The 22,484-nt window shown below is 32.7% G+C and overlaps 1 protein-coding gene across 2 annotated transcripts; it reads left to right on the top strand.

Annotated features, from left to right (window-relative positions):
- Positions 1 to 660: 660 nt before the first annotated feature.
- LOC134721869 (15-hydroxyprostaglandin dehydrogenase [NAD(+)]-like) lies at positions 661 to 22,232 on the top strand. Of its 2 annotated transcripts, none has more exons than XM_063585132.1 (7): positions 661 to 1,173; positions 6,885 to 7,008; positions 11,189 to 11,298; positions 12,695 to 12,791; positions 16,818 to 16,894; positions 19,587 to 19,735; positions 21,906 to 22,229. In XM_063585132.1, exons 1-7 carry the CDS (start codon positions 1,084 to 1,086, stop codon positions 22,042 to 22,044), a joined length of 786 nt encoding a protein of 261 aa, XP_063441202.1. In that variant the 5' UTR covers positions 661 to 1,083; the 3' UTR covers positions 22,045 to 22,229. The 2 variants fall into 2 exon arrangements, with proteins under 2 accessions (XP_063441202.1, XP_063441200.1); XM_063585130.1 differs by lacking the exon at positions 661 to 1,173 and adding an exon at positions 5,039 to 5,216 and having other exon boundaries at positions 21,906 to 22,232.
- Positions 22,233 to 22,484: the final 252 nt, after the last annotated feature.

The following is a 22,484-nucleotide window of genomic DNA, read 5'->3' as shown; positions in this document are numbered from 1 at the left end:
AACAAAAAAGATGTGCCTTTCTTTCGAAAAAGAAAATACGGCCACAAATATGAATTTTGAGCAAATAAACAAAATTTCGACCTCATTTTACTCAAAAAGTAGCACATGAAGGTATATTTTTTATTACATATTTGATTTGATCAGGTAAAAAATAGCCTATATGCAAATTTTCACGAACTTGTAAATACAGGATCAAAACTGTATCGTATGCCCTTAAGCAGTATTCACTCGAGAATAATAATTTTTAGGTGACCAGTTGAATCCCACCTTCGATGCGGAATTCTCTTGCTACAAGACCCATTAATAGCCTTCGGTTGTTTGTTGCTCTTTCGTCGGGTTGAACTTGTTGTCTCTTTAATACATTTCCAGTTTACATACTCAATTTTATAGGATAGAAATGTATCTATAATGCATCATATAATAATTTCAAAGGTTTCCCAGGCGAAACAAAAATTGCAACTGGAAGAGAATGTCCATTGTTTTGATATCAATAGGGCGATGTTACCGGTATTACACATACTGATTTATCCAGATTAGTACTGAATTAAAAACAAAGCACTTCAAAATTTGTTTTGCTCTCCTTGACGTTCAGTATAATTGCGATATTATTAGAATTTCATTTATATTTGCAATGAAGCAAATAGATAGTAATTGTTGATGTTAGTATATAACTAATGAGACTCTCGTTAATCTCGTTCTCACAGAATCAATATAAGTAAATATTCACCGTGGGAATTATAAAGCAATCTGCAACAACTGGATTTATAAATAATTCTATAATTACATTCATTCAAATTATGATTGTTTATATGTTCTAGTGATCTAATTCGGACAATCGTAGTTATTTACGAGCCTAACTGTTAATGCCATATGCCGACATGTTCTAGTGATCTCATTCGGACAATTATCGTTATTTACGAGCCTAACTGTTAATGCCACATGTAGACCGGTTGTAAATCGGGGGATTTTCAATATACCCCATTTAACAAATGACAGTCGAAATATGAATCCTAGCTGATACTGAATGTTTACATAGATCTATAAAAAGAATTGCATTTATTTACAACAACTCAGGGAAGAAAGATGCTTACGGATAAAGTTGTTCTTATAACTGGAGGTGCTCAGGGCCTAGGATTAGCATTTTCTGAGATTCTTTTGGAACAGGATGCGAAGGTAATATAATTTAATGGTTAATTAATTTGTATACATTCGCGTAAATGATTACTTGATTGCAATAACATGCATGTTAAACTGCATGAGAATGTTACCTGTAATATGTATCGCTTTAAAACAAATCAACGAAACCATCTGTACAAGAACTTATTTATAGTATTTTTCCTTGCACACTGTAAAGCCAAAAACGTCATTTACATTTGATATTTAAAATAAAAACTTATCTGCTAATGAATCGTAAAAACAAGAAAGCTTATATTGTCGAGCGTAAAATTGAAAACACTAAATCTTGTAAGAGGATTTTTTTGCAGAAATGATCAAAGTGCTCCTCTTAATATTTCATGTTTTGACTGCATTAACCATGTTAACATGACATAATTCAATCAACATACGGAAAACTGTATTAGCGTACAGGTTATATTTCAGAGTTATGATGCAGACAATTGATTTTTATGAAATGAACAAGCTTATTATTGATACTGCAAACCAAATAATAATATTGATAAACAAATCCATTAAACAGGATGAGTATTATTGCACTGCAACATAAAGATGACACGACCCCTCAATCAAACCTATTAACGTACATTATTGTCACTACAATAGACAGTCTGTTAATAACTATTTACATGCAACTGTTTATCCTGACAATAGTAATAAGATCTGACCGTATTGCACAAACTATTTACATGCAACTGTTAATAAGATTTGACCGTATAACACATTTACCCCCTCCCCCATATGTTGACAGTAACAGGGAAGAAGAAGGGGCTCGTCATTGATTGATTGGTAATCGTGTTTTATACCCTTGACCAATATCTTCAATTGATTTAGATAGAAGAAGTGGTATGATTGGCAATGCGACAACTCTCGACAAGGGACCAATGATACAGAAGTTAACAGCTATATGTGACCTTCAACAATGAGCAAAGCCCATACTGCATAGTCAGCTATAAAAAGCCACGAAATCACAAATGTAAAACACTTCAAACGAGAAAACTAACAGCCTAATTATTGTAAAAAAAAAGACCCATGCATATTTAAACATCTTCTGAGTGAAACAATATCAAATCTATAGCTACATAATTATATAATATGGAGGTCTTATGTACAAATGTCATCTGTGAAGGTGAATTCCCTCACTTGGAATGTAAGCTCATTTAATTTTCGATTTTTTTTATACTGCTTAATAGATCTTAATAAGTACACATATTATCGTTTCAACTTTACTATGTACAATTACTGTCAGTTTGACAACTAAAGGACATAATCAAAACTGAATATAATCAGCCTAAACAGCACAATTTAAAGTTAACAAAGGTAAAAAAATTGTAGTGAATTCATTATAATTATGGGGTTCGTGGGAAACAATTTACTTATACTAACTTATCTATACTTTAGTATTTTAAACCTTGTTATCAGATTACTAAGACGTGACAAAATATATCAATTGAAATGTAACATATGACCTATTTACTAACTGTCAGAAAACGGGTATAAGATATTGATAAATTAACCCATGATCTACAATAACCCGACATTTTAATCAATGACTTGCATTTGAGAGAAAGAGATTAGAAAGAAGACAAAAAATATATATATTTTCAAACGGAATATTCTTATCCCCAACCTGGTGACCCTTTCAGCCTTTGTTAGCGAAGATGGTTGAAGCCTTGCTAATAAAATTTTGACAATCTTTTTTTTTCAATGGCGTTTAAGGGCTATAATTTGTGCATGGGATTTTATTCGTTGTTTAGCATATAATTGTCCAGCCTATTACTGTGTCCAGCTTATAACTATGTTCTAAATATCACTGTTTCCATCGCCCTATTTTTTTTAGCATTTCATTGTGTCTAGTCTGCCACTATGTCTAGCAAATATGTGTCTAGCATATTACTGTGTCAACCAAATTACTTTTTGTGTAATGCTCTATGTCTAGCAGCTATCTGTGTCCATCTAATTACTGTGTCCAGCATGTTCCTATGTCTAGTATATAACTTTGTCCCGGTACTATTGTTTCAACTTATTTTTATGTCTAGCAGATATGTGTTTACAGCATTACTGTATCTGTCATATTACTGATTTACTCTATTAACCTTGCCCACCATGTGTCTATGTCTAGCAGATATCTGTGTCCAGCATATTATTGTGGTCTACACTGCGCACGATATGTCTATGTCTAAAAGTTATCTGTATCCAGCATATTGCTTTGTCCACAAATGCCCATATTGATTTGACAATCTTATTATTATTATGTCTAGCATATATCTTTATCAAGCATATAACTTTGACATTTCATATCAGCACATGAATGCTGACTACTGGACTGGTGATGAATACATCTCCCCTTTGTCACGTAAAAAAAAGACCAACAGTGCAGCTTTTAGCAGGATGACCACTTTCTTGAGCAGATGATTGGGAAAGCAGGTTCCAAATATGCTGGCTTCTATACAGGAAGTTGTATTAAGTTGCATCATTTATTTTATTTGTTGAAAACTGCCGCAGCAGAAAACATCGATCGAAATCGGAAACAACATTCTAGTGTCCAGCAACAGTATTATGAAATTAATTTTTCCAACATATTACTGTCTCCAGCAAAACACAGATGTACGGAAACAACTTTCCCTTTTCCGATTTATCCATGTATAATGCTGCGAGCGGACGCAGCAGCCTTTTTCTTTTAAAATGTTGTAGTTATTTCAAATGGCACTGATTATAATTTGTTCAGTTGTATTCCTTATTCTACTGTATTATAAGTAAAGTTCCCCTTTTCAAGTTATATAATGGATATTTTATATTTTATAATAAATATCAGGGGGGGGGGGGGGGGGGGGTCCCAACCCATGACAAAAAAGGGGTGTTCCAACTATATGTCACAATTGAAATGCATTGATCGGCCAAAAAAGGGGGGTTCCAATCCCCGGACCCCCCTGGATCAGCCAATGGATATTTTGGTCAAACCACAATGCACGTTTATCCTCCTGAGTCTGATTCTGGATAGTACTGTGTTTACATTTGACAAAACACACTCAATAAGCCAGGGTTTATGACTTTTCAATAGATTTATGTGTAATAACAAATAGGTAGAGCCAGGATCATAGTACACTTACTTCTACACCACCCCCTCGGGTTAGGGGAGAGTTGGCTGGCCGCTAACATGTTCAACCCTGCCACATTCTGTATGTGCATTCACCAAGCCATGCAGGAGCCTGTAAATGAATGTTTTTTTTTATGTTTCTTTTAATTATATACGTTGTTTGTTTATTGTTTTGTACAGTTCTTGTACAGATCTTTTGCACCACTGTCTATTGATTAGTGGAGAGTAATGCGATCACTAATATATTTACCCCCGCCACATTCTGTATGTTTTAGCCTGTCCCAAGTCAGGAGCCTGTAATTCAGTGGTTGTCGTTTGTTATATTTATATTTCGACTCGTTCATTACTTTTTACATAAATTAGGCCGTTAAAGTTTTCTTTTTTGAATTGTTAAAACTTTTGTCATTTCGGGGCCTTTTATAACTGACTAAGCGGTATTGGCTTTGCTCGTTGTTGACTTCAGGCTATACAGTAATCTCTAGTTTTTGGTTTATGTGTCAATCAATCTCTATAGAAGAATTGTCTCATATTGATGACGACTTTCGCTTAGACGAATGTGTAGTAACAAATGTGTAGAACCAGGATATATGATTCTAGGAAGACGCATGTGTGACAACCTATATATATAAATTATGAATAGTAAAATTAATGTAAACCATATCACCATCAATCACTTGACATTTCCGATAAATAATCTTCTAGATTAAAGTGATATAAACTTGAACTGTCAATTTTTCCACATCCATTCTCTTTAAGAGAAATAGAAAAAGGAAATGGTCACTTAAATAATAATAAAAACTTGTGGAGGTGGCTCTGTTAGATGTTTTATTTACATAAATGGAAAGTAAACATGCGTTCTCTTGAGGGTAAAGTTGCTGTTATATCTGGAGGGGCCTCGGGAATAGGAATGGCATTTGTAAAAACTTTTCTTCAAAGGAAGTCAAAGGTAAGGTGTTATTGTAAAATATTGCATCCATATATCAGATTGAGTATTAAAAAAAATGTGTTGATATTCTTGTTAACATTTGGAAATTCATTGTAATTTTTCAATTGATAATGAGTTACAAATGTATGTACCGAGTTATTGTATTACTAAAACGAGAGTGAAAAATGAAGGATTTGTCGTTGATGCCAATTGATCCCTGAGTATAATCTTGAAGCTTATGTGAATAATATACTACCAACTTTAAAACTTTCATATCATGTCATTCCAGTCAGCTATGAGGAATTTAGAAAAAATATTTCTGTGTTGCCATTATTTTTGTGTATTTGTTGCATTGTTTGAATATACTATTTTGAACCTTGATTTACGGGAAAGCTTACATAGGCTTCAAATGCCTTTCCCCCAATCCAATTCAAATTATTTGAATGCAATACTGTTTAAACTAAATCCATATCATGTTTGTGTGAATAGTTCAATTTAGTAATAGTAAGTTCAGAAAGCTACATGTATATGAATTTATTAATTTATTAATTGTAAAATGCAATGTGTATTTTTCAAATAATCGAAAGCAATTATTTGTTTAGTGCTCTGATTAAAGTACAATTGACCCTTTAAGTGCTCTCCTTACAAAAAGTACAATCTTCTTCGTCTCGTATAGAAACAAGACAAGACAAGCAAAAACAATAGAGGACACATACTTTATTTGAGATCTCGTTGATTTGTTTTCACAATGATATTTGTTATGTTTTGTATTTGTTTTAAAATTGAGAAAGGAAATGGTGAATATGTCAAAGCGACAACCACCCGACCATAGAGCAGATAACAGCCATTTTTGTCACAAGGAAGATAGAAAACTTTCATATGTGAACATTTGTTTTATTTTGTGTTTGTTTTGTTTACATTTTGTCATAAGGAAGGTAGAACACTTTCATATACGAACAGGAAGGACGAATGGAGGTGGATGTAAGCGTGTGAAAATTTCATGAAATATAATATACACGTATACCAATTCTTCTATCAACCTTTATGTTGACGGTTTTTTGATTTAATTTAATACAGATATAATATAATATAAGTAGCTGTTTTGCTAAATAAACGTAATAATATTAAAAAAAACCGTACAGTTTCAACACAAAGGTTACGTTAACATAAACGAATTTTTGCTGTATATTTGCGATATAAACAGGATACTTGATTGCAAATAAAATAGCTTTTTTATATACACTTTGTTACAACCACAACATACCTTAATATATAATCTACACTTTGAAGAATTAAGAGTCTAATAAAAAAGTAACTCTTGTTTAGCTTGAGTTGGGATATACAGCTGATGTTAACAGTCAATAGTTTGTAAGCGAAGTTTAGCTGTCAGTTAAATTTTCATCCGTAGGAAAAAAAAGGTAAAATCAACATTATATTTCATTTCTATATCATGTTTTACCAGCACTCAGTTGATATCAACCCTCGAACCTTTGGCTCGTCGTGCAATCCTGCGTCGTTGCTTTGTAACAACATGCGACATTGACCCTATAATGGTTTACTTTTATAAATTGTGCCTTGACCTATAATGGTTTACTATTAAAAATTGAGATGTGGATGGCGAGTTGTCTCATTGGCATTTATACCACATTTTCATGATATAATAACAGATATTTTCTCTGTTTTTTTAAGGTTTCATTCTGTGATATCAACGATGACGCAGGGAAGGAAACTCTACAAAATCTACAAAATAAATATGGCGAAAGTAAAGTGATGTTTCAGAAATGTAATGTCACCAGTCAGGATGAAATGGCAGGTACGTATTTACACATGACTTGTCAAAAACCACAGGGAACATTAGGTACCATTCACGGTAAAAAAAAAATGTCGAAAGTACGAGTTTTGGTTTTCGGTAACCACCAAATCAACATAGCGCACGTTGTTTTTGAATGGGTATGTTTTCCCTACCGATATGAAGGTCCATGTAGAGAAAAGTTAATTTTCGCCTTTTCGAAATTGCGGCAACCAATATTAGGAACCGACTGCTTGTTCGCTGTATCCATATTTCTGGTACTTTTAGAAATAAGACTTAACTTAAATTTGCAGTAGTTGCCATAGTTCCACATTTCACATATTTTTAGTTTTCGACATTTTTTTTCAAAATTAAACATTTGAAGGTATGAGGAAAACTAGATTCAGGATTAAAAAAAATATCATCTGCTTGACCACCTTATTTTTTTCTCTTCAAGTAGGGAGACCCCTCCCCCATTTTGCAGTTAACTGGTCGTTCCCTACGATGATTTCATTGGTCTTCAGTCGTCTTGTTAGTGCGTGTCTCGTTCTTTTCTTTTGTGGTGTCCGATTTTGACCTCCTTTATAATAGACGGCCCTGTATCTATTTCAAACTGTCACTATCTAATATATTCTTGGAGTAGAACATAGGGATTTTTCATAAATTGCTTGGAAGTAAGTTTCATTATTTCATAATTGTGTATCTGGACCAAGTTGCAATCAACTGCACAAGAAGACGAATATATATATCAGTCATAAAAAAAAGAAAAACAACTATATTTTGTCCACGAAACTGAATATCCTGTCTGCAGCCGGAGTCTTTATAAGCTACTTTAAACCAGGCTACATTCGTGAAATATGTTCCCATATATTCATTTTCTATTATATTACTAAAATAAAATATGCTTTTGAATGCCCAGTCGTGGAATGGAATTACCACCCTGTATAAATGTAGTGTAATTTACAAAAACTGGAAAAGAAAGTTAGTTGTAAATAATCATTTGTAATCTCACAGTATAATAAGAAAAGGTTGTTCTAACAGAACGAACAAATAATTTAATATCTTCTTCTAAAAGTGCATTCTAAACAATTTAAAATTCTGTCTGCATTATGTAAAATGCATGTAATAATCAAAATGAACAGTATAAAAACAACATGCAATGCAATTTAATTGACATGATTAAATTGTCTAAGTTAGCTGAGAAAGATTACTTTTCTCATAATTTGAGATTAAAACACCTTGAATAAAGCCTTTGAAATTTTAAATGTACCAAAATATTTTATGGTGTATATTCACAACTGTCAGGTTAACAGAATATTGTGATTGATTTCAAGATACCAAGATATTTCAAACATCTAAAAACTTTGTTGGATCCAGCAATTTCGTTTTTAGATGCCCGTTTACGTGACGTATTTTGGTATACCGTTGTCCGTCCGTCGTCAACATATCGGACTTTAACTAAAAAACGCTTTAACTAATTTGAATGAAACTTCTGTGAATTGTATATATCTATTGACGTAATCTCCCTTTCGTTTTTTATAAATTATAGATTTACGTTTCCATGTTTTGGGGTTAACTTTATTCAATACAAAAAGGAGGATTTTCCAGTTTTCTGACTTTTTAACCAATTTGCATGAAACTTTGGTGAATTATTTATATATATTGACACAAGCTCTTTTCGTTTTTTTTATTATTAATTTTATATTTTATATTTTCGAGTTATGGGTAGTGTTCATAAAAAAAAAGGGTGGAATTTCCAGTTTAATAACTCAAAAACGCTTTCAGCAGTTTTCATAAAACTTTGGTAAATTGTTTATATCTATTGTTGTAAACTCTCATTTAATTTTTTTAATTTTTGGATTTTACGTTTCCAAGTTACGGGATTTTATTCATAAAAAAGGCGTGATTGAATCAGATTATTCAATTTTTCGGACGATATCCCGAAAGTGCTTTGAGTAGTTTTCATTAAAGTTTGGTAACTGATTTATATTTACCAAGTAAACCTCCCGTTAAATGTTAATATTTTTTTTTATATAACATTGAGAAGTAATGGTACTTTATTCTTTGAATATATGATGGGCGTATCATGCGCTCATGGCGTAGCTGTTATTCTAATTTGTAATCAAATTTCTGAATCTCTAAAATAAGGATTGTTAACAAGGCAGTAGTCAGCAGGTGGACTACTACCATATATATTCTGACACTTTTTCGGACTCCGAGTTACCTAGAATTTAGTCATATACCACCCAAAGATATCATTGAATTTACTTGAAACCCAAACTATAAAACGGGAGAATCATTCAGTACGAATATATTCGCCACATTAATTTTATTTGGACACATACATGCACGTACATGTACGATCAAACACAAGTCGATTGGGTTCTAATGAATGTGCTGTAATCATTATATATAATATATAATTCAATCCATTAGGTCCCGATTTCTAAAATATAAAAATAAGAATCAAAATCTTTTATGCGACTTTTCAGTCACACATAGCCTATCAGAACGGTCTTATTACAATAACAACGACTCTTTTTATTTTATTTTAAAAACACGGCACTTATGCGTTTCACATCTTGAAGAAAATACTTTGTTATTAAAGAAGCGAAATTTCTGAAATGTAAGAACACGCCTTATTTTTGTTACCTAATACATGTCATATAAACGTCTATGAATAATCTGGCTTTAAAAAAAGTAGAAATGGTATACTTTTCTTCTTTCAGACATAAACAGAATTCATTAAACTGTCAAAAGATGTTATCTCTTAGTTATCTGCCCATGCATACTTCAACGATTTTTCCCCAGTTATATTTTTGTTAATAAACTGACAGATTATTGACACCCTTTCTATCACAGGCTTCAACTATTCTTTTCAGAGTATTATATTGAGATACAATAAGATGAAATGTTTTATTTCAATCAAAGGACAAATGAAGAGCAAAGTAATTTGATACAATGTTTTTTTTTTAAATTGACACAAATAATATTGACATTTATGATATACCAAAAATTACGTCTGTGATCTGAGCAAATTATCTTTCTTGAAAGAATAAACTGCGTTTTAGTATACAACATTCAGACAGCTAACCAACGACAGAACTAACCAAAAAACATCTGATAATCTAATATGAGGTGAACATGCAGTCTTCAGAAATAGACAGATTTCTATTAAATATGCTTAGTTCTAAATCGACAAGGGTTTCAAATGTTGTAAATAAATATAATTCTGTTTCATTGAATATATTTATGTTTACGTATAGTGTCTCAAACTTAACGTTGAAAATGTCCGACTCCTTCTTGACATATTCCACAGTCAATCTGGGCTGGTTGTATAATAATGGCTTCAACGTAAACCATTATTTTTTTGTCGAAACGAATTCTTTCGATTTATCTTGTTAAATTTGAAACATTTCTTCCAGATATTATCTCCTGGAAGTAATCTTGACAAAATCTGGCATTAAAATAATCTTTCTGGTAATCAAGCTATAGGCGCGTGCTGAGAGCGCGTGTGACCTTAACTGTTTAAAAGTTTACTTTCGACCTGGCACATAGATCAGTCAATCACTGCTATCTTGATTGACATTTACGAATGCTTTGAATCAGATAATAATATTTTAAAATATCTATAGAATTCCACCATGATCTGGAAAATAAGACTTTTAATGATAAACTAGCGTTTGTTGCATTATATCAGGCAACACTATCTGTAACGTCTACTTTTGACCCCGTTTAACAAACAAACATGAATTTAACCAATTAGTAAATGAGTTAGAAAATCATATGAAATATCAAGACGTGGAAAAACGGAGAAAACATGCTATTCGAACAATGGGCCTTTAGAAAACAAAAAGTTTTAGAACATATATTTAATTTGCAGTGCTAGTTTTGTAAATAAAGATCATTGTATATAATCAGTAAATACATCATAAATTAGAGGGGAATGGTAAAATAACACGACGCCTCTCAAATGTCGTAAAAAAGCATTTTCTGCTACAAATGTATACACGATATCTCACTTATGAAGCTCTTCCATTAAAACTTATATAAGAACTAGAAACTCAATTTAAAGACAAAATACCAAACACAGCTTCTTTTTATTTTTAGCAATGAACTTCAATAAAAGAAAACTTTAAACTGAAATGTGTATAAATCTTAGGTTTAAAATTGACTTGTATTAAAATTTGTTTCTCATCTTCAGCCTTCTTCAAAAGTACAAAAGAAAAATTTGGTCGTTTGGATGTTGTGATAAATAATGCTGGTATTGGCGGAGAAACAACTTCTTGGGAAAGAACAGTTGATGTCAATTTGGTAAGATATTATCTTATATAGGATAATGAAAATTATGAATTATTAGCCTGTAACCCTTGAAACATTAGGGTCGTGTAAACACCAAATTGAGACAAAAAAAAATACATGTAGAATAATCGTACGGTACTTAAAATTACAATGAAAACCAAATATAAGGCAATACCATAACTGTGTGTACACCCACATGCTGTTCTGGAAGGGCAGGTTATCCTGTTCAAATAGTAGTACCTGACTTTTTGCTTATAACAAGTCATTCACAGTCGCATTTGGTGATGTTATAAACGAGTATAGTGATAGAGTAATGAATAATAACACAAACACAGGGAACATATTCCTACTTTTCTGCTATAATCAATGATAGGGGTAAGTAATTGTCAAATAAAGCTCTTCCTTACTCATCTGTTAAGAACAATGACAGGGGCAATTTTATCAGACACGTGAACATATCCCTACCAAGCTGTCATAAACGAAAATAGGGATAAGGAATGGTAACAAAAACAAATGGAGCATATCCTTTCTCAGTTGTAATAAAAGTGCAAAGGCAGTAAGAATGGTAACAAAAACGAAGAAGGATATTACCAGTACACATCTGTTATAAACGATGACTGCCTTGCTATATTCCAAAAATATTTATAAATTAAATATTAACCAGAAATAACAGGATCGGTAAACTTGTTTTTTTTTACATCCTGCAAACAACTTGAAAATCAAACGAATTGTAGAGGTAGTTTGTTTTCTATACTGTCGGGGTTCGGTCTCTTTGACGAATATATGATATACCCTAGTATTCATATTATGGACTTCACAAAACGATATACCCTAGTATTCATATTATCGACTTCACAAAACGCCTGATTTATCATGAACAATACGAATGTGTAGTTTGAGTGATCTAGTCTCTTAAATTTAAGCAGGAGGCTTAGCTAGCCATACGAAGTAGGTAAATGAACAACAGGAACATATTTGCATAGGACATTTTAAGAAAAAAAACATGGGTTTGTTGTCCTCTTATAGTTGATGTCTTTCCTCGGTTTTCGTTTGTAACCAAGATTTGTTTTCTCGCAATCGATTTATGACTTTTTAACACCGGTTTACAACTGTTGCCTGTATAAGTCCCCTACCGACGAAGTCGAAGGAGACTTAATGCATATGTTTTCGCTCCGTCCATCTGTCCACACGTTTTTTCTTCATGCTAGAAAATATTGATTTGATATCTGCTATATTGTTTTATCATGACAAGTTACAGATCAAGTTCGAATTTTGTTCCAGTCTGATGATTTTGAGCAGAATTATGGTCCTTGTTTCAATGTAAAAAAGGTCAGAATAATTGACTGCACACATATCGCAGTTGCAGTATAAAGACTTAATTAATTCGATTTATATTCTTTTATTGTAGAAAGGAATGATCAGCGGGACATTTCTTGGTCTGGAATATCTGAAAACCGACAAAGGTGGGAATGGCGGTGTGATCGTTAACGTATCGTCTGCAGCAGGTTAGTTTAGACGAAGGCGGGGATGTTCGTGCGATCATAAACGTATCATCTACAGCAAGTAAGTTCAGACAAAGGAAAGAGGCTGGCGTGGTCGTTTACGTATCGTCTGCAGCAGTTAAGTTAAGACAAAGGCGGGAATGTTGGCGGAATTGTAAACGTATCGTCTGCTACAGGTAAGCTCGGACAAAGGCTAGAATAATAATGTTGGTGTGATCTTTAACGTATCGTCTGCTACAGGTAAGCTCAGATATAGGCTGGAATATTGGTGTGATCGTTAACGTTATGTCTGCTACAGGTAAGTTCAGACATTCTTGTTGGAATTTCCTATTTTGTTTTGCAACTGTTTTAGAAGAGTATATATATAGTATACTTATACAGAAGAGTATAGATAGAGTATACTTATACAGGCTGAAGGACGCCTCTGGGTGCGGGAATTTCTCGCTACATTGAAGACCTGTTGGTGACCTTCTGCTGTTGGTTTTTATTTGGTCGGGTTGTTGTCTCTTTGACACATTCCCCATTTCCATTCGCAATTTTATATAAACAAAAAAAACTTCACAGACTTCTTCTGTACTATACGTAAAATATGCATTTTACCAGGTAAACATGAAACTGAATTGCACCCTGGAAATTGTACAGGTAAGTTTTCAACTTCAAAAGTCCGTACGTTTGGTTTGGCTCTCTGTCACACGAGCTTGGCGACTAGATAAAAGTGCATATCACATTTATCGCCGCACAATTTTGCTAACAATTTTCATGAGAAAATTGTAGTCATCCCAATAGTTAAACTGTCGCATATGATAGAACAAAATTCGAAGATTTTAATTAACATAAAGTTTAAATGCAGCCAAAAGTAAAATCACAAAAATACTGAACCTAGAGGAAAATCAATTCGGAAAGTCCAAAATCACATTGCAAAATCAAATAACAAAATGCATCAAACGAATGGACAAAAACTGTCATATTCCTGACTTGGTACAGCCATTTTCAAATGTAGAAAATGGTGGATTAAACCTGGTTTTATAGCGCTAACCCTCTCACTTAGATGACAGTCTCATCAAATTCCGTTATATTTACATTGATGCGTTTACTTAACAGACACAATAAATATATCAAATAGCCAAATATGGGTACATCAGTCATCATCGTATAACAATTCTAAAAGGAACAATTTAACAGAACACAAAACATCTACTATCTACAAACACATTCATTGTTTTGGTGTCTGACGTCGTTCAATGTGCATACACAATTTATTTAAATTTACATAAGCGATGTTAGCATACAAGGTTAAAAATCAAAAGTATGTAAGAATAAATTTCAGAAATAGACCGAGATTTAAAATTTATATATAGAATTTATAAGAATCCACAAATAGTGAATTCCAGTACGCGATTGAATGATTTTGACGTTTGTGGTTCAACGTATATTGTAATTCATAATAGAAATATATCGTAATGACATATAATAGAACAATATCATACTGACGGGATCTTTAAAGGGCATACGATACAGTTACAGGGGAGGTAATGACGTTGCTAACGTAAAATGTTGTTTTTGCGACGTCAAACTGTGACATATCTGGAAAAGATGCATTTTTCGACTGATTTTTATCATTCAAACTGATTTAATTTGAAAACGAGTGCATGGACCCCTATTATTCAAAACCACATTTTGTTTCATTTGGCAGGGAGATTATGTGAACCAAATTTTATAAATCTGTAAATAGTGCATTTTGTTTTATTTACAGCAAATAATTACGTTTTTTTCGCAATTCATGACCATTTGATAAATATGAGTTATTTATGAATAAAAAATGCATAAAATTTTAGGATACTTATAGAATAAAGAAATTACAAATTATTTAACAAAAAAACAATTTGTGTTTTATCTTTAAAAATAAAAAAAGTTATGGCTTTCTTTCGAAACGGAAAATACGGCCACAAATCCGAATTTTGAGCAAATATACAAAAATTCGACCTCATTTAACTAAAAATTTAGCACATATTTGTTATTACATATTTGATTTAATCAGGTAAAGAATAGTCATCAAAATTTTCATCAACTTGTAAATACAGGATCAAAACTGTATCGTATGCCCTTAAAGTACAGAGTCACGTTATAAGAACCAAAGAAATACAAAAAGTCGCATAAATAAAACACACAGCCAATACAAACACATTGACGAGATTTATAAGTACCGAACCACTTCAAACGGATATCACATAAAACCATTCAACAGTAAAAGTAATATTGATACTAGAACAAAGACAAATGAAAGAACTATAAAACACGATGTTAAGATGATAAGCAACATCAGTACGCAGAATCTATATATCAAGACCTTAGTACCTTCTGATAAACTTTTTTTTAGAAAAAGGACGAGACGTTCTTTTACATGCCCTGGTTCATCAACTTTCTACTCAGACACTGATGACGTTTTACAAAGTCTGAGTAGGAGCTGCAAGCTCTAATGACTTGAATATCGAATAAGTTGGGAAATATATGCAGGTGGAGTTGGTAAATTGCTACTAAGGTGGGGGACAATTATAATTTCAAGATTAAAATCGTCTCGTTTGTCATAGATTTTTGTACTGAGATGACTGTGTAAGTCAAATTCGAGATTTAAGTCTAAAAATGAGGTGGAGAAGCCGTGTCTGTTGTTTCTTTAATCTCTAGTTCTGGCTTCTTTGATCCTCTTGTTTTTGACAAGTGTTTGGAGGAACTTCGATTCATATGAAAATAAGAAGAGGTACATGTTTACCAGTCAGAGCACAATAACGTTACTGAGGAACAGATACCAGCCAAACTGGTTATACTAGTGACAGCCCGAAGAATGAACGAACTTTCATATGTAATGAATCCTGGACATGTTCGGTATATTTTGACATTTAATCTACATAATTGAACTATTGACTCTTCAGCCATTGCAGTTGGAATACCAGGGTTGCAAAGAATCAGCTCAGTCTTTTGGAGCAGTTTGGACGCCGTTTAGACGAGAAAAAGTCCGACGATGCTATTGATTGCGAAGGATATAGTTCAAATGTATCTAAGAAGGAGGTAGTGTAGATAATTTGTGAGGGCGTCTATCTCTAATGACCATTAAACAGAACTGATATAAGTTACAAGTAATTTAACGGCTCAATGCTGCACAGCCGAAACTATCCAACCTCACCGTATGTGTGTTATAGATCGGCAGAGGAATTTATTCCAACAGGACAATACGTGGCCTCATTAAGCACTTTGAACAATGAACTACATTGGGCAGAACAACATCAATGTGCTACTTTGGCCTTCCAAATTAACGGACTTGAATCCAATTGAACAATCGTAGGGCTAACTGGATGCAAATTTGCGTACACCTCCGCCCTTGATCATCTTCGACAAATGTTGAAACATGAATAGTGAGCAATTTCTCGCAACATATGATCGTTAGAAATTTGACAGAGTCCATTCTAAGGAGATGCAGAACAGTGTATTTGGTCATACATGATGCTAATTTTTATATGATCGAAGTATACCTTATTGGGAAAAACTGAATTTTATTCGCCAATCTCGAAGGAATTGTCTGGGTTTTTTTTTCTATCAAAAACGTTTTGATTGAATATCTTTATTCGTAATGTTTTTCTGTTGTCTAAAATATATGTATTCAATTCTTTAAATATAAATTACTAGTATGCATTTCCTATTTGCAGAGTATAGTTAATTTAGAATTTTAAGTTAAATGGTAAAAAGAATATGTTTAAACGTAGTTACTAAATGTAGAACAGGAAGGAACGGGTTGAGACCTTTCATGTCAAACACAATATAGTTCATTTCCGCAAATTTAGAAAACAATTACTACTTAAGAATTAACGGGAAATATCTTATAGTTCAAATGGTCAAACATAAGCTCACTTGTGAACCAAAAAAATATGCTAACATATACCAAATCTTTTATTTAAAATTGTTATTGATTTATTCCTTATAAAGAAAAACAAAGCACAGACACTTATGATATCAATATTATTTTATCGTTCTTTGCAGGTTTAAGAGCAAATCCCTTAAGTCCTGTTTATTGTGCCAGTAAATCTGGGGTCGTAGCGTTTAGTCAGAGTTTAGCTGTAAGTAAGTTATTGTATCACCATAGTTTTTTTTTTTGTAATTATTTTATTTTTCAAGATGAAACATGTGAAATTACATAATACAGTATTAGACACAAGATATAACTAGAGGCTCTAAAGAGCCTGTGTCGCTCACCTTGGTCTATGTGAATATTAAACAAAGGAAGCAGGTTGAAAATTAACTACAAAGGTCAATAACTCCTACAGGGGTCAATTGACCATTTCGTTCATGTTGACTTATTTGTAGATCTTACTTTGCTGAACATTATTGCTGTTTACAGTTTACCTATATCTATAATAATATTCAATATAAAACAGCAAAATTTCCTTAAAATTACCAATTCAGGGGCCGCAACCCAAAAACAGGTTGTCCAATTCATCTGAAAATTTCAGGGCAGATAGATCTTGACCTGATTAACAATTTTACTTCATGTCAGATTTTCTCTAAATTATTTGGTTTTTGAGTTATAAGCCAAAAACTGCATTTTACCCCTATGTTCTATTTTTAGCCGTGGCGGCCATCTTGGTTTGATGGTCAGGTCACCGGACACATTTTTTAAACAAGAAACCCCAAAGATGATTGTGGCCAAGTTTGGATCAATTTGGCACAGCAGTTTCAGAGAAGAAGATTTTAGTAAAAGATATATAAAATTTACAAAAAATGGTTAAAAATTGACTTTAAAGGGCAATAACTCCTAAAGAGGTCAACTGACCATTTTGGTCATGTTGACTTATTTGTAAATCTGACCTTGCTGAACATTATTGCTGTTTACAGTTTACCTATATCTATAATAATATTCAATATAATAACCAAAAACAGCAAAATTTCCTTAAAATTACCAATTCAGGGGCCGCAACCCAAAAACAGGTTGTCCAATTCATCTGAAAATTTCAGGGCAGATAGATCTTCACCTGATTAACAATTTTACCCAATGTCAGATTTGCTCTAAATGCTTTGGTTTTTGAGTTATAAGCCAAAAACTGCATTTTACCCCTATGTTCTATTTATAGCCATGGCGGTCATCTTGGTTAGTTGGTGGGGTCACCGGACACAATTTTTAAACTAGATACCCCAATGATGATTGTGGCCAAGTTTCAAATAATTTGGCCCAGCAGTTTCAGGGGAGAAGATTTTTCTAAAAGATTACTAAGATTTACGAAAAATGGTTAAAAATTGACTATAAAGGGCAATAACTCCTAAAGTGGTCAACTGATCATTTTGGTCATGTTGACTTATTTGTAGATCTTACTTTGCTGAACATTATTGCTTTTTACAGTTTATCTCTATCTGAAATAATATTCAAGATAATAACCAAAAACAACAAAATTTCCTTAAAATTACCAATTCAGGGGCAGCAACCTAACAACGGAATGTCAGATTCATCTGAAAATTTCAGGGCAGATAGATCTTAACCTGAATAACAATATTACCCCATATCAGATTTGCCCTAAATGCTTTGGTTTTTGAGTTATAAGCCAAAAACTGCATTTTACCCCTATGTTCTATTTATAGCCATGGCGGCCATCTTGGTTAGTTGGCGGGGTCACCGGACACAATTTTTAAACTAGATACCCCAATGATGATTGTGGCCAAGTTTGGTTAAATTTGGCCCAGTAGTTTCAGAGGAGAAGATTTTTGTAAAAGTTAACGACGGACGACGACGGACGACGACGGACGACGACGACGGACGCCGGACGCCAAGTGATGAGAAAAGCTCACTTGGCCCTTCGGGCCAGGTGAGCTAAAAAGTTAAATAATACTTGTAAGATCGATTAAATCATAATGGCATAATAAGATATAAATATTGCAATTGATTTTGTTAATTAAATGTATCACCATAGTTAGTAAGGGTTGTGTCAAAAGTAAATTAACAAAAATACCGAACTCCAAGTAAAACTTTAAAACCAGAAAGTCTCTAATCAAATGGCAAAATTCAAAGCCAAAAACACATCAAACGAATGAAAGACTTCTCTCATATTCCTGATGTAGAAAATGGTGGAATTAAACCTATTTTGATAAATAGTTAACCCTCTCACTTGAATGACAGTCGCATACAATTCCATTATATTGGCAACAATGTGTGAACAAAATTAACAGACATATTAGGTACATATGTCAAAAAGGGGTACATAAGTCATTATTATAATTATTATAATACAATCCTAATCTCTATAAAACAAACAAATATTTAAGTTGCACATACACTTTTAAAGATATTTATAAACGTTTTTATTTCAAAAAAGCAAAAAAAAAAAAAAAAGCAAATGAAGTGCTTGTATTGCTCTTCTTCAAATCAACGTTACAGTGTGGCCTTATTTGTAAGTCTGTTATATTAATGTCTTCTAAATTTTTATATAAGTTAGACCGTCGGTTTTCCTGTTTGAATGATTTTACACTAGTTATTTTTGGGGTCCTTTATAGCTTGCTGTTCGGGGAGAGCCAAGGCTTTGTGTCTGAAGGCCGTATCTTGACCTATAATGTTTTACTTTATACATTGTTACTTGGATGGAGTTGTCTCATTAGCACTCATACCACATCTTCTTATATCTATTTGTTACACTCCTTTTGAATTATCCTATATATGTAGAAAAAAGTATGAACTTTTTCATAACGGCTGCTACAAATCAAACCCGACAAATAATCATTTGATGCACTATTTTGATATGCATATATATTTCCTTACTCTTACAGTGTAATGAAGATGTGATCAATGGTGGTGTGCGGATAAATACCATCTGTCCAGCATTTGCTGACACGGCTTTGGTCAGAGACCTGTACAAGGACAACACCGTCAATGGCAACAGAGTCACAGAATTTGTCAATAAGATTGGTATTATGACGTAAGTTTAACATTATGACATAAGTTATAAAAATGGAGGATTCGCTGTTCTTTACTAGGTATATGCATTAATGAAGTGAATTAAGTTACTGAAAATACTGAGGATTTATACTCCACTGATATAAACCAGCGTCTAACTCCACCACAGACCTTCAAGCAGCTTCGGCAAATGTTGGAACAGGAACGGCGAGAAATTCCTCACAACAAAGTTAGAACATTAATAAAGTACATGCCAAGTTTATTCACAACAGTGTTGACACAGCGAGGTGGTCATGTACACGATTATATATTTTATATTCTTTATTCGGTCGTCACTGATGAGTGTTTTGTAGTTTAAACGCATGCCTGGCGTACTGTATTTAGGTCTTTTTCTTTGATGAATTTGTTTGAATTGATGATGTACTGATTTTAAGCTGTAAAGACGGTATGTTACATTTCATTATTTTGGCCCCTTTTAATCATATAGTCGTTCTTTAGTCTTTGTTCTCAAATCTTTCTTTTTATAAACTTTGAGAATCGAGTATTACGTTTTCAATCCCTTGAATGGGGAAAAGAATTAGATTGACGAACGCAAATAGACATAAAATATGAATTACACATTGACTTTCGACTTGTTATTCAAGTTCAAAGCTACAATTTATGTAAACGATTAAGAGATGCTTATCATTTGACAACAGACAATATCATTTTGGTTATTCATTTCAATTTTATGTAATAGGTTTTATATCTAGGTTCTTCTCGTAATTGCTTTTTATCTATTATTCATAGATATTAATAATGGAGATTTGGTGAAGATTTAACTAAAAGATAATATACGATACGTTTGTGCATTCTTTCCTATACATAATGATGCTCCTGTTACTGTACTAAATTACGACAACCTTCAATTCTAGTTTTGTTAGATAAAAAGTAATTAGTTTACTTGACTGAGATTCTTAGAATAAACGGTGTAGACGTGATCACAATCACATTTAAAACATACTTGTTTAACTGTTACTTGCTTGACATCATATCTGATATTCAAAAAGCATATATAGTATATAGCACTAGACATTACATATTTACACCACTGGGTCGATGTCACTGCTAGCGGACGTTTCTTCCCCGATGGTATCACCAGCCCAGTAGTCTGCATTTCAGTGTTGACATGAATATCAATTATATGGTCATTTTAATAAATTTCCTGATGTCAAAACTTTAATTTTTTCGAAAAAAACTCAGGATTTTCGTATCCCAGGAATAGAATACCTTAGTCTTATGTGGCACAAATATTTGGAATTTTGAGTCCTCAATGCTCTTCAACTTTGTACTTGTTGGGTTTACAACTATTTTTATCTGAGCTTCACTGATGAGTCTTATGTAGACGAAACGCACGTCTGGCGTATAAACTTATAATCCTGGTACTTTTGATAACTATAGGACCTGTTTATCTTTCTGGAGACCAGCCACAGTGTTTGATAGGGTTCGTGTTGTTAGGCAGTGGCTGTTAGGCAATTGTCTTTTCCCCATCTGTCGTTTTTTTGCCACGTCAATTTAAGTTTCTCTTCGAAGTATGAGCTTTGAAAAAAACCTTTGTATTTGCCGCCTTTATATACACTCAAAAGTTAGACCAAAGTCTTTCTAACAATGTATGTATGTGTGAAAAAAATTCGTGAGTGTTTTTATAGTAGATGTATGTTTGATAGTCAAGTCCTCGAGATTAAAAGGAAGAGGAATAGTATCTAATAATCTGAATTTACCCCACAAAATGTGATACAATCTATTTTACTAAATTTACTAAAATTGAAAATAAAGTCACCTATAGTAAGGTTCAAACGTTGATTTCTCTATTATGTTTGTTGACTGAATGAAAAACAATTGAAATGGCTGTAATGTTTATTGTTTGGTTTGATTTAAAAAAAAATATAAAACTATTTTTCAATGTATGGCCTATACCTATAGTGTATGTGGTGAAAATTAGAATATAAATAACTCTCGCGGACTCAAAGACATTAACATATCACTGGTATCATAATGCTATATGACCACCCTACGTCTGTACCACAACTGAATATTTGACTTTTAAACCACACAGTGCCTTCCTCTCGTATGTCACTAGTTAAGTATTTGTATTGGTACGTAAAACACGTGAGAATAAAGTTTGTAAAAACTTATTGCATTTCTTGTTACAGGACACATGAAGTAGCAGAAGGACTTCTAGAATTAGTTACAGATGAACGAAAAAATGGCGCTATATTAAAAATGTCAAAACTTTATGGAAAGGAATATGTTACAATGGAATACAAAACAGTTGTAAATAGCATATTGTAATTGATAATACTTTGATATTCATATATCATATATACGTTTTATATATAAATACACATTTATGTAATTCATAAATGCACAAACTTTAGACGTTGGGTCCTTTACATAGTTTTATTGTTAAAGGACAAAAACTGGATTTTTGTAAATAAATGGCATATTGTAAATTAGAAAAAAATAATAACACTTTTTGTAAATAAATAAAAATATATAACGAAATCTTTGATGGACTCCAATTCAACCACAAACAAGAATGTGTCCCAAGTAAACGGATGCCCCACTCGAACTATCATTTTCCATGTTCAGTGGACCGTGAAATTGGGGTCAAAACTTGAATTTGGAATTAAAATTAGAAAGATCATATCATAGGAAACATGTGTACAAAGTTTCAAGTTGATTAGACTTCAACTTCTTCAAAAACTACCTTGACCAAAAACTTTAACCTG

Source organism: Mytilus trossulus, chromosome 6 (genome assembly GCF_036588685.1).
Source record: "Mytilus trossulus isolate FHL-02 chromosome 6, PNRI_Mtr1.1.1.hap1, whole genome shotgun sequence".
Lineage (NCBI taxonomy): Eukaryota > Metazoa > Mollusca > Bivalvia > Mytilida > Mytilidae > Mytilus > Mytilus trossulus.
Note: the sequence above shows the minus strand (reverse complement) of the source record. Positions and strands in the feature narration are given on the sequence as shown.